This window comes from Propithecus coquereli, unplaced genomic scaffold (genome assembly GCF_000956105.1).
Source record: "Propithecus coquereli isolate 6110/MARCELLA unplaced genomic scaffold, Pcoq_1.0 Scaffold44, whole genome shotgun sequence".
Taxonomy (NCBI): domain Eukaryota; kingdom Metazoa; phylum Chordata; class Mammalia; order Primates; family Indriidae; genus Propithecus; species Propithecus coquereli.
In genome coordinates, this window is record NW_012150174.1 from 10,364,456 (window position 1) to 10,377,049 (window position 12,594).

The window sequence follows — 12,594 nt, forward strand, 5'->3', positions numbered from 1 at the left end:
CGGACAACTAAAAATATATAGAAAAAAATTAGCCTGGCATGGTGGCGCATGCCTATAGTTCCAGCTACTCGTGAGGCTGAGGCAGAAGGATCACTTGAGCCCAGGAGTTTGAGGTTGCTGTGAGCTAGGCTGACGCCACTGCACTCTAGCCTGGGCAAAAGAGTGAGACTCTGTCTCAAAAAAAAAAAAAAAAAAAGAAATTACTCTTAATTTTGTTCTTTTGTGCACAAAATTTCTACTTTCTATAGCTGATATTTTTCCTTTCCCTTTTAAAAAAATTTTAGTAGGTTTAGGGGGTACAAATTGAATTCCGTTACATGTATAAATTATGTAGTAGTATAGTCTGGGCTTTTGGAATACTGATCACCTGAGTAGTGAACATTGCATCCCACAGATAATTTTTCATTCCTTAGCCCGTACCCTCTTGTAAGTCTCCAGTGTCTATTATAGCACTCCGCGTAGCCTGTGCATACTCTCATGTAGCCACAGTTTAGCTTCCACTTAGAAGTGAGAACATGCGGCATTTATTTTTCTGTTTCTGCGTTTCTTTGCTTAGGAAATGGGCTCCAGTTCCATCCAAGTTGCTGCAAAATACATCATTTCATTCTTCCTTATCACTGAACACTACTCCATGATATGTATGCCACATTTTCTTTATCCACTCATTGGCTGATGGGCACTTAGGTTGATTTTATATCTTTGCGCTTGTGATTTGTGCTGTGACAAACATACAGACGTGGCTATCTTTTTGATATGATGACTCTTTTCCTCTGGGTGGAGATACCCAGTAGTGGGATTGCAGGATCAAATGATATATTTAGTTTTTTGAGAAATCTCCGTACTGATCTCCATAAAGGTTGTACTAATTTTACATTCCCACCAATAGTGTGTAGTGTTCCCTTTTCACTGTATCTGTGCCAACATCTATTGTTTATTTACTTTTTAATAATGGCTATTTTAATTGGAGTAAAATGGTATTTCCTTGTGGTTTTAATTTCCATTTCCCTGATGACTAGTGATGTTGAGCAATTTTTCATATTTTTGTTGGCCATGTGTATATCTTCTTTTGAAAAATACCTGTTCATGTCATTTGTCCACTTTTTCATGGGTTTTTTTTTCTTGCTGAAAAGAAAAGTTTATTGAGTTCCTTGTGATTCTGGATAGTAGTCCTTTGTCAGCACATAGTTTGCGAATATTTTCTGTCATTGTATAAGTTGTCTATTTACTCTTTTGATTATTTCTTTTGCTGTATAGAAGCTTTTCAGTTTAATTAAGTCCCATTTGTCTATTTGTGTTTTTATTACATTTGCTTTTGAGGTCTTAGTCATAAATTCTTTGCCTAGGCTGATGTCCAGAGGACTTATTCCTAGGTTTTCTACCAGTATTTATTGTTTCAGGTCTTAATATTTAAGTCTTTAATCCATCCTGAGTTAATCTTTGTATATGGTGAGAGACAAGGATCCAGTTTCATTCTTCTTCATGTGGCTATCTAATTTTCCCATCACCATTTATTGAGTAGTATGTCCTTTCCCCAGTGTATGTTTTGTATCAGTTGGTTGTAGGTATACGGTTTTACTTCTGGATTCTCTGTTCTGTTGATCTGTGTGTCTACTTTTATGCCAGTACCATGCTGTTTTGGTTACCATATCCTTGTGATATAATTTGAATCAGATAATGTGATGCCTCCAGTTTTGTTCCTTTTGTTTAGGATTGCTTTGGATATTCGGGCTCTTTTTTGGTTCCGTGTGAATTTTAGAATTGGTTTTTCTAATTCTGTGAAAAATGATACTGGTATTTTGATAGGAATTGCATTGAATCTGTAGATTTCTTTGGGCAGTGTGGTCATTTTAATAACATTGATTCTTCCAGTCCATGAGCCTGGGATGTTTTTCCATTTGTGTCGTATATGATTTCTTTCATCAGTGATTTGTGGTTGCCCAGGCTGGAGTGCAGTGGTGCCATCATAGCTCACTAGGACAGTTGTAGGGGTTACATTATCTGTTTCTCGTTTCTCAGGGATCACTGCCGTCCTTCATTGCCTGATGTTCAGTGTTTTGAAATTCATAATTTTTTATATTTTGCATGAGTTTTTGGTGTTGTTATTTTAGTCAGGAGGGTAAAAATCAGTCCCTTTTTACTCCATCTTGGCTGGAAGTAGCAGATTAGCTAGCTTTTTAAATAATGTTTGACTTATTTTTTGTTATTGTTGTTGTCTCATCCAGAGAAAGCAATTGAGTTACGTCTGGCAAAAATTGACCATACCGCGGTTCACCCACATTTACTTGACATGAAGATTGGACAAGGGAAGTATGAGCCAGGCTTCTTCCCTAAGCTGCAGTCTGATGTACTTTCCACCGGGCCAGCCAGCAATAAGTGAGTCAACCCCAGGGATTTCCTGATCCAGCTCCCTAGCCACAGTAGTGAGGGTCATCCCATATCTGGGCTAGAGCTGGCATCCCCAGAACACACTGGAATTCTGTAAAGCAAACATGGAGAAGACCCACAACTATTTAGATTGTTCACTTGTTTGAACTTGAAAACAGGTGACAAGGTATCTTTCAGCTCCTTGCTCTACTGTGCAAATTGTGATAGCTCCACATGCCCAGGACCTACAAAAAGCCAGGCTGCAGATGGGTTAAAATCATCTCATGCCTGTATTCCCCTTCTACGGCTAGCTAGCATTGTCCCTTCGCTAAGTGGTGGTTGAAATACTTGGAGCCTGCACTGAAAGTAGATAAGTTAGCTGAATCACTCTTCTTTAGTTACTTTTAGAGGTGAGTATATCAAAGCCTAGATAGAGTTGAATGAGTATAGTTTTAGATCTACATGTGAAGTTTTTTTAGATGTTTCAAGAGAGATATGTCTGTGTTTCCTAAGGGGTCATCTTTCTCATGTCTAGTCACTGAGCTTTAGCCTACTCTTCTTCAATGTCTCTGAGCTGTCTCTGGTGACTTCTTGGTGGTTTCCTGTGTCCATCGTTGGCCCCTAGACATTCATATTTTCTCCTGTCAGTTAACCTTACTTTTTACATGGGATATACTTAATTGCCTGCTTTGATCTTGTTAGGTGGACAAAAAGGAATGCTCCTGCCCAGTGGAGGCGGAAAGATCGGCAGAAGCAGCACACAGAACACTTGCGTTTAGATAATGACCAGAGAGAGGTAAGATACCTTAAGAATGACAAGGAATAATCCTATATTATGCTGCACATTCCTTCTCTTTCTCATTTCCTTAGTCTCTTGTCTGATTCAAGTGTCTCAGCCATGACCTCTCTCCATAAAGAAGGGTTAATAATAGGTGTAGTTCCTGATACCCAATACTGGGCCTAGGGTATGACAAATCAGAATGTAGGATGTTTTGCAAGTGGCAGCTGGCTACTGACCACGTAGGTTATCTTCATATTCACTTAGGCATGATACTCCCTAGTGGGTATGATAGGAGCCTCAGAAGATAAGAGTCTGAAACTTGGGAGAATTCCTTTTAAAACTGGTGTGAAGCTTTGTATGTGTGGGAGTGGGTATGGTAGGAAAGAAGTTCATTTTGTTAGAATGAGGAGGAGGAAAAGATGAGCTTGGGTTAATGCTGTGAATCTCTGAATTAGAGGAGAGGAGGACTTTTCCCCTACTTTTTTGGTATCTTAATTAGATAATCTTGACTTTTTTTTTTCTTTGAGAACTAAAGGAGAGGAGTGTTATTATCAGGTGCATGGGGACCAAGAATTCTTGAATTTACCATTTGAATCTTCGTTGTACAATGAGTTTCTCAGCTCTACTGTAACTTGTTTCTTGTGAAGTTTCTAGTTATAAACCTCAAGATGGAGTCCCTGCCTTACTTAGTTGCAGAGAAGTTGTGAAAATGGGGCTTTACCTTCAGAAACCTATTTCAGGAACCTCTCTGAGAACAGACCTTGCAGTTTTTATCTTACACAGATAGAACCCAATAAAGCATACTCTTTTCATATGTGTCTGGCACCTCAAGGAGTAGGAAAATAAATAACATACTTTGCCTCTGCTGTTTTTGACTGGAATAAATTAAAATTGCAAGGTATGGTTATGAATTTTCAATTGCTGATTTACAGGATACAGTTGTACTTTGTTTTTTTTCGTGAGGGTGCATAAGGAGTTTTGGTTATTGGTGTTATTTTAAAAGTCTCGCCTAAGTCTTCCACTTCACCTCTTTATTGCTGTTTTCAGCAGTGTTTATTGAGCACATTTTCTTGGTCAAAATTACTGAAGTAAATAAGCACTTTGAAATACAAAGATAACGAGGAGGTACCTTGTCCTCAGGGAATACCAGTTTATTAAGGGAGCAAAGTCAAGTATACAGATAACTTTAGTAGAAGAATCTTTTGAAATGGCTATATGAGAGGCAAACCAATGTTTGATTACTGATTAGAGAAAGCAGAGATAGTGCTACTTGGGGTAATCATCAAACAAGACTATTTGGAAGAGGAGCCAGCATCTGTTTAAGCCTTAGAGGATGACAGGATTGTTAGAGAGAAAGAAGATCATTTCAAGTAGAAGAAATGGCAGGATCTAAAGCTTGGTGTGTGTTGTGTAAAGGAGGCTGTGGGCAGAATATTTTGGAGGAGGGGAGGTACAGAGATAGCTAGCAAGTTAGGAGGCAGGTAGCAGCAGTGATAATAATTGAATCCTAACCTGGGGTTGGTAGTAGGGGCAGATTAAGGGGCTATAAGATAGAATGCACAGAGTTGTGCTACTGGAATAAATAGTGAGGAAGGGAGAAGTCTAGGGTAAAAATCTTGGTCATGAACCTCCTGAGGGGATGTCAGTATACATTTTATTGCATTTATGTAGATTCTGTGTTAAAACAAACAACATATGGAGAATCACCAGCACATTTTAGAAAAGCAGGAAATGCAGTCGTTTTAAGTGCTCAATCTTATTTTCCAGGCCCTAATTTAGCAAGGTTATACTTACAATAGAAAGGGTAGGTATCTTTGATATGAGCAGAGGAGTTAAATTCCTCTCAGCTTGGTGGGAAGAATGACTTTGTCAATAGTCCTTTGAGATTTAAGATTTGATTTGATGTACACTGAGCTATGCATGCTGTAGCCATGTGTTTTTTGCCTCTTCTGTCTTTAAGTCTAAGGTAGTTATAGTTCTCAGTGCTTTACATCAACGAAAACAGAAATCATCATGTTATCTGAATTTTCCCCTTTGATACAAGAATTGTATTTTAAACTTTTTGCTCCCGACTTTATCTGAGCCTAGAAAGAGGCCATTAAGAAAGTGTGGGGGCCGGGCGCAGTGGCTCACGCCTGTAATCCTAGCTCTCTGGGAGGCCGAGGTGGGCGGATTGTTTGAGCTCAGGAGTTCGAGACCAGCCTGAGCAAGAGCGAGACCCCGTCTCTACTAAAATTAGAAAGAAATTAATTGGACAACTAAAAATATATAGAAAAAATTAGTCGGGCATGGTGGCGCATGCCTGTAGTCCCAGCTACTTGGGAGGCTGAGGCAGGAGGATCGCTTGAGCCCAGGAGTTTGAGGTTGCTGTGAGCTAGGCTGACACCACGGCACTCACTCTAGGGCAACACAGTGAGACTCTGTCTCAAAAAAAAAAAAAAAAAAAGAAAGTGTGGGGAGATAGTGCCCTCTTTAGGCATCCATCAGTACTGGTCACCTATGGTTTGTGTGCATGAACACAAAGGGTCTTTGATTTTTCTGTTTGTTACAGAAGTACATCCAGGAAGCCAGGACTATGGGCAGCACCATCCGCCAGCCTAAACTGTCAAACCTCTCTCCATCAGTGATTGCTCAGACAAATTGGAAGTTTGTAGAGGGCCTGCTGAAGGAATGCCGCAACAAGGTGAGTTGTGGACACCTTTGTACGTGTGCTTTCTCTTCGCATCAAAGATAAGACCAAGGCTTGGCTTTCACCACTCTGTCTTGATTTTAAAAATACTGTTAACATATTGGGATAGTATTAATACTAATTTTAAGATTATGTTAACTTGGAATTAGTGTATTTGTTTTCAATAAAATTTATCATTAATTGAGAGCAAACATGTTTTGCTTGATATAAACTTAATATATATTTTTAAAACTGAGAGATAGATGTAGTTTATATAGTTTTTAGTTTTAGATATCTTACATTACTTGAAGTTAGCCTTCATTCTTACTTTGACAGATTAGTCTTACGTATATGAAAATGTTTTTTGTCTCTTTTTTGATCTGATAGCAGTGATCTCTTTATGTCTAGAAACAGGAATTTACTGGGTACCTACTATGTGTTAGGCCAAAGTGTGTTATTCTGTTTAAGCTTAGGTTGTTTAGATGTTTTTCTCTATTCTACAGTCATTCTTAATCTTTAATGTTTGAGTTATGAATTTAAATGTCTTTTCAAATAAAAAGGATCTTTTAACCAAGTCAGCATATAATAATTTTTAGGCTCTTCAGCTAACTTGGTCTCTGCTACATCCTGTTTATTCATCAATAGAATAAAAATATTTTCCTACATTTTTATTTTATTTATTTTTTTTTTTACAGAGACAGGGTCTCACTCTCTTGCCCAGGTTCAATTCCTGGGCTTAAGGGATACTCTTACCTCAGCCTCCCAGTTAGCTAGGACTACAGGTGAGCGCCACCATTCCCAGCTAATTAAAAACATTTTTTTGTAGAGACAAGGTTTCACTATGTTGTCCAGCCTGGTCTTGAACTCCTGGCCTCAAGTGATTCCCCTGCCTTGGCCTCCCAAAGTGCTGGTATTACAGGCTTGAGCCACCACACCCAGCCGATTTTTCTGGATTTTAAGTTTACAAGTGGTGCTCATTTATAGGATGAAATGGTGCTAATTTATAGGAGGAAATAAAATATACTTGCTCTTGCAGAAGAAATTATTACGATTAAAAGTTAGGTTAAGGCCAGGTATGGTGGCTCATGCCTGTAATCCTAGCATTTTTGGAGGCTGAGGAAGGAGGATTGCTTGAGGCCAAGAGTTCGAGACCAGCTTGAGCAAGAGTGAGACTGTTTCTCCAGAAAAAATAGAAAAATTAGCTGGGTATGGTGGCACATGCCTGTAGTCCCAGTTACCTGGGAGGCTGAGGCAGGAGTATTGCTCAAGCCCAGGAGTTTGAGGTTGCAGTGAGCTATGATGACGTCACAGCACTCTAGCCCAGGTGACAGAGTGAGACACTGTTTCCAAAAAAAAAGCGTGCTTCTGAAAAGGAGGATTAAGGGCAACTTTTTTCCTGCTTTTTAGATTTTTATGTGTTATAAGTTTATAGCATAATTAAATCTTACTTAAGAGCTTTGACTTAATATTCAAGCAGATTTGGATTCAAAGGCCAAATCTGCTACTTTTTTTGCTATGTGATTTTGGGCAAGTTACTGAAGTTCTCTGGCCTCAGTTTCCTCATTGGTAAATTAGGAATGATAATAATGGTTATCTCATAGAATTGTTAGGAGGCTTAAATGAGATAATGCAATGCTTCGTACAGTGCCTGGCACATAGTGTTTAATTAAAACTGATTATCATATAGCATGTGCCTTTTTTGGTTATGGCTTTACAATAAGCATTTGAAAATTTTTATCTAAACATAAATTATCCTCCTCAATTTTTTTATCCCCTTGACAGTTACTAAGATATATTTCTTTTTTTTTTTTTTTTTTAAGACAGAGTCTCACTGTGTTGCCCGGGCTAGAGTGAGTGCCGTGGCGTCAGCCTAGCTCACAGCAACCTCACACTCCTGGGCTCAAGCGATCCTCCTGCCTCAGCCTCCCGAGTAGCTGGGACTACAGGCATGCGCCACCATGCCCAGCTAATTTTTTCTTTTTTTTTAGCTGTCCAATTAATTTCTATTTTTGGTAGAGACGGGGTCTCGCTCTTGCTCAGGCTGGTTTTGAACTCCTGAGCTCAAACAATCCGCCCACCTCGGCCTCCCAGAGAGCTAGGATTACAGGTGTGAGCCACCGCGCCCGGCCAGATATATTTCTATGTTGTATGTATGCTTGAAGTTTTGTTTAGTAAGGTCATTTAAGCACTGAGAATCAGAGAATGTCAGAGGTGAGCATGACTGAAGGGTTTTATTCAATTCTTCTTCATCTCATAAATGCAAAAACTCAATGGAGAGTGGTGAAATCAGTGGCCAAGGGTCATTGGTCGCTGAGTTCTTATCTTTTTCGTAACTGAATTTTTAAAGCATGCATTCCCACATAACCTGACCTATGTGGTTCTAAATATATTCTATGCCTTGGGGCTTATTCATCTTTTCCCTCCGAGCTCAGGAGATGTACTGTGCAGGCTGCAAAAACCCTCTCCAGTTCTGTGATCCTGTTCGCTCTAGGTATCTAATCCTATTGACTGATTCCTTGTAGACCAAGAGGATGCTGGTGGAGAAAATGGGCCGAGAGGCTGTGGAGCTAGGACATGGGGAGGTGAACATCACAGGGGTGGAAGAGAACACCCTGATTGCCAGCCTTTGTGACCTCCTAGAAAGGATCTGGAGTCATGGGCTGCAAGTGAAACAGGTAATGGATATTTAGCATTTCCCTGCTGAGCAAACTGTCTTTCTGTTTTCACATACTAGCCTTCCCACACTCTTTTTTGTCCAGCCGGCTGGCTTTGAGGAATGGTGTACCGTGCTCATGGAGTGAGACTTGAAATAGTTAATTAAACACATAAATAAATGTGATCCAAACTATTTTCCTTAAAGATAAGCTTCATAAATCTGTGTGCTTGTCATACTTTTTAAAAGTGGCATATTCCTTCCTGGGAGTAGAGCTGAAGGCCAGCCTGTTAGGCAGCTGGCCCTAGTCTAGAGATAGAACAGAAAGAGAGAAGTTGGAGCCCAGGAAGTGTAAACGTACTCTAAGGGCCCCTCACTAATTGTACATTCCCAGCGGGAAAAGGTCTGTCATTAACATTTCTTTTATATGCAGATGCTTTAACCATCTAAAGATTTGAAAGTCCTCAGGAAGTTGAGTATGTTTGATTACTTAACACCCAGAGAATTATCTTATTTCAAAATACTCTACTTTCAATGGGTGGTCAAGATAGATAACTTTTATTTTTATGTATTTTTAAATTTGAAAAAAACTTGAAAAATTTTGAAAAGCAGTTTTATCATGGAAAATTAGAAAATACATGTTAGTATCCAGCAAATATTTATTGAGGGCCTATGGTATGCCAGGCACTGTTGTGGGCACTTGAGATATCTCAGTGAACAAAACAGACCAAGATCTCTGCCTCTTTGGAGTTTCTATTGTAATGGATATGGCAACAATCTACCATACCTATTCTTCAGAATATTTTTCTGTGCACATATCACCACACATACACAGTTACATATTTAAAAATCCAACAGAATCACAATGCAATACTATTTCACACCCACTAAGATAGCTAAAATAAAAAAGATAAACAGTAACAAGTATTAGCAAGGATGTGGAGAAATTAGAACCTTCATACATTTGCTTTTGGGAATGTAAAATGGTACAGCTGCTTTAGAAAACAGTCTGGCAGGTCCTCAAAATGTTGCAGAGTTATTATATGACCCAGCAAGCCCACTTCTAGATACATAAGAGGAGTGAAAACATATGTCTGCACAAAAACTTGTGTACAAATGTTTATGGCAACATTATTCATAATAGCCTGAAAGTAGAAACAACTCAAATATTCATCAGCTGATGAGTGGTTAACCTAAATGTAATATACGCATACAATGAAATATTATTAGCAATAAAGGGAATGAAGTACAGGTACATGTTACAACACAGGTGGACTTTGAAAACATACTAAGTGAAAGAAGCCAGACCCAAAAGAACACATATTGTACAATCTCATTTATAAAAAATGTTGAGAATAGGCAAATCCATAGATAGATAGTAGATTAAGGGTTGCCAGAGGCTAGAGGAAGGGAGGAATGGGGAGTGACTACTAATGTATATGAAGTTTCTTTTTGGAGTGATGAAAATGTTCTAAAATTAAATAGTGGTGATGGTTGCACAACTCTGCAAATATACTAAAACCCAGAATTTGTTTTCATAGAAAATTACACACTTTAAAAGTATTAATTTTATGGTTACATGAATTATATCTCAATAAAGCTGTTCTTAAAAAATTCAATGGGATCATATAGTACCTAATATTTTGTAACTTGCTTTGTTTTTATCTCATATCTTTTCCATGTCCTTAACTAATTTTTAGATGACAGTATACAGCAGTGGCGACCCTGCGGCCCCGGGACCACATGTGGCCTTCTGGATCTTTCAGTGCAGCCTTTTGACCTAATTCAAACTTCACAGAACAAATCTGTGGGATTTGGGATTTGTTCTGTGAAGTTTGGATTTGGTCGAGGGGCCGTACTTAGGGATCTGGAGGCCCACAGGTGGCCTTGAGGCCATAGGTTCCTCACCCCACCTGGGTTTTTGAAGTATGTTCCCGCTAGAAACTGAGCTAGATACCTAGCTTCTGTAAGCCTGTTTCCTTACACGTATGATGGAATTTTAAATGTACCCACCTGTATAGGGTCCTTGTGAGGATTTGATAAGATAGTCCATGTAAAGCACTAAGCTCAGAGCCTGGTATCTGGCTCTTTATATTTAATAAACGTTTGTGGTTATTATTCTAAAATATCAGTTTTATATAGATGTACCGTACTTTAATCAATCCCTTATTGTTAGTCGTTTAGGTTATTTCTGATTTTTCAGTATTGTAAACAACACTGTGGTTATAGAGTTTTTTAAATGTTAAAAATTATGTGTTGACTCCCGAAAGTTTGAGAGTCCTATAGTGTATTAGCAACACTATCAGCTATGAGTTAGAAAGACTTGGGTTTCAGTCTTGGCTCTGCTAGAGGACTTTAAATAAGTGACTTGTGATTTCTTAGCCTTATCTTCCAAATCCATAAAAGGTAGGTAGTTAATAAAACCTACCTTTCAGTTGTGATAATTAGATGTAATAAAAGTAAGTACCTGGCATGTGATGAGTGTGCAACGTATGACAGCTATTATGCTGGGTTCTTATATGAAGGATTTCTGTTTCTTTCTTTTTCTCTGTAACAAGTGAGTGAAATATACATAATCCTTTATTACTTTCTTTAAAATTTAGCAAGCCTGGCACTATAATTGAATTTTTTTTTTTTTTGTAAAACATATACCCCCCAAACTTTTTAATATTCACCCTAAAAATGTCCAGGGAGTTAGTAAGGCTTTTTCCTGCAGTTTGAAAAAAGTACCATATCATTACAAATGTTCTAAACCTGTCCTGAGGCTTTGCAGCAGTGTTCTGTGAGAATTCTCACAGCATGGGGAATTTCTTTTGGAGCCTATTTGATCCGTCTCTCATTTTGGATAGAGAGGCTTTTTGGTGAGGAACAAGTGCACAGTAATGGGAGCTTTTTAGTTGAGATTCCATTTTGTTCTGAGTCCTGACTTTTGGAGATCTGAACGTGAAGCAGGACTGTGTTACCAGAGCAAAGTGACGGTCTATGCTTGCTGGCAGGGCATTTATGCCATTGGGGATACATGTTCAGCTGAAGATTGACCCCGGCTATCTATGTTGGGTTCCTACCAGCATGTTCTCCTTAGGCCTCCATTTTGCTATCCTGTGTGTAGAACATCTTTATCCTGCTGAGACATTCTTTGGTTATGTTCCAGTCCAGAGGTCACACCCTGGTTACCTGCTCTCCTCCATCATGCACCCAGGTTGTAACTAAATTCATTCTCAGAGGGTAATCTTGTCATCTCCTTCTGGGTGCACCTTACTGAGCTGCTTGGAAAGTAGAGAGAACCCAAACAGCAGTTTTTGCTGCTGGCTTCCTAAATTTTGTTATTAGCCTTGACTGCTCTCATGCAGGGCTGCCTACAGTGAGTCTTCATAAGAACCTCCGTTATGCTCACCACTTTCTTTGGCTTTCAGTGACATTTTCCAAGATGAGCTTCCAACTGTATTGTGTTTTCTGGCAATTAGAGGTGAGATTTGGTTTTTAGTACTGGTTTTGTAACTGGTACCATTTGTGGACTGGTATGTGAAAAGGGGTTGTTTCTCATCTTTCATGCATATGACATTATTGGAGAATCTGATGCTGTTTATTGTGTGGCCATATCCCTAAATAGGTAGTCAGGTTGTACTGAAACTTGCAGTCCCCATCAGCCCCTTTGCAAAGGAGGGAAAAGACTAGTCCATGTCTCTTGAACTAGAAAGACGCAAGTGCAGCAGCCTAGCTGCTGCTTTCCCACTCTTGCCCTTGCTCTTCCTCCTTACTTCTGTAATCACTGCGAGCCTCCGTCTTCTAGCATAGTGGCCTGGATTTGCTCTTGCCCTTAGCTCTTCAGCATTATTCCATGTCAGGACTTTCTGGTGACCAGCTGATTTAGTGTGTGTCGCATCCAGACAGTTCTGTTAAGTCCTACTGAGCTGCCTTCGTGGTCTGCCTAGATGCTGGGGATACAGTGATGAATAAGACAAAAGTCCCTGCCCTTTCAGGAACTTTTTTATTTTTTGGAGACAGGAGTCTTGTTCTGTCACCCTGGCTAGAGTGCAAATGGCGTCATGATTTTTTTTTTCCAAAATAGATCAAGTTGGTGAATAGAAACAAAATAGATTCTCCATGTTCTCATGGGATAAATTTAAG

At 39.2% G+C, this 12,594-nt stretch overlaps 1 protein-coding gene across 1 annotated transcript in view; it reads left to right on the forward strand.

Moving 5' to 3' along the window:
• The window catches only part of DENND5A (DENN/MADD domain containing 5A), a 112,050-nt gene that overhangs the window by 83,028 nt on the left and 16,428 nt on the right, over positions 1 to 12,594 (forward strand). The window contains exons 9-12 of the mRNA XM_012654394.1: positions 2,223 to 2,373; positions 3,067 to 3,160; positions 5,697 to 5,828; positions 8,336 to 8,488. Coding sequence (XP_012509848.1) covers positions 2,223 to 2,373; positions 3,067 to 3,160; positions 5,697 to 5,828; positions 8,336 to 8,488 — 530 coding nt within the window. The remainder of the gene's footprint in view (positions 1 to 2,222; positions 2,374 to 3,066; positions 3,161 to 5,696; positions 5,829 to 8,335; positions 8,489 to 12,594) is intronic.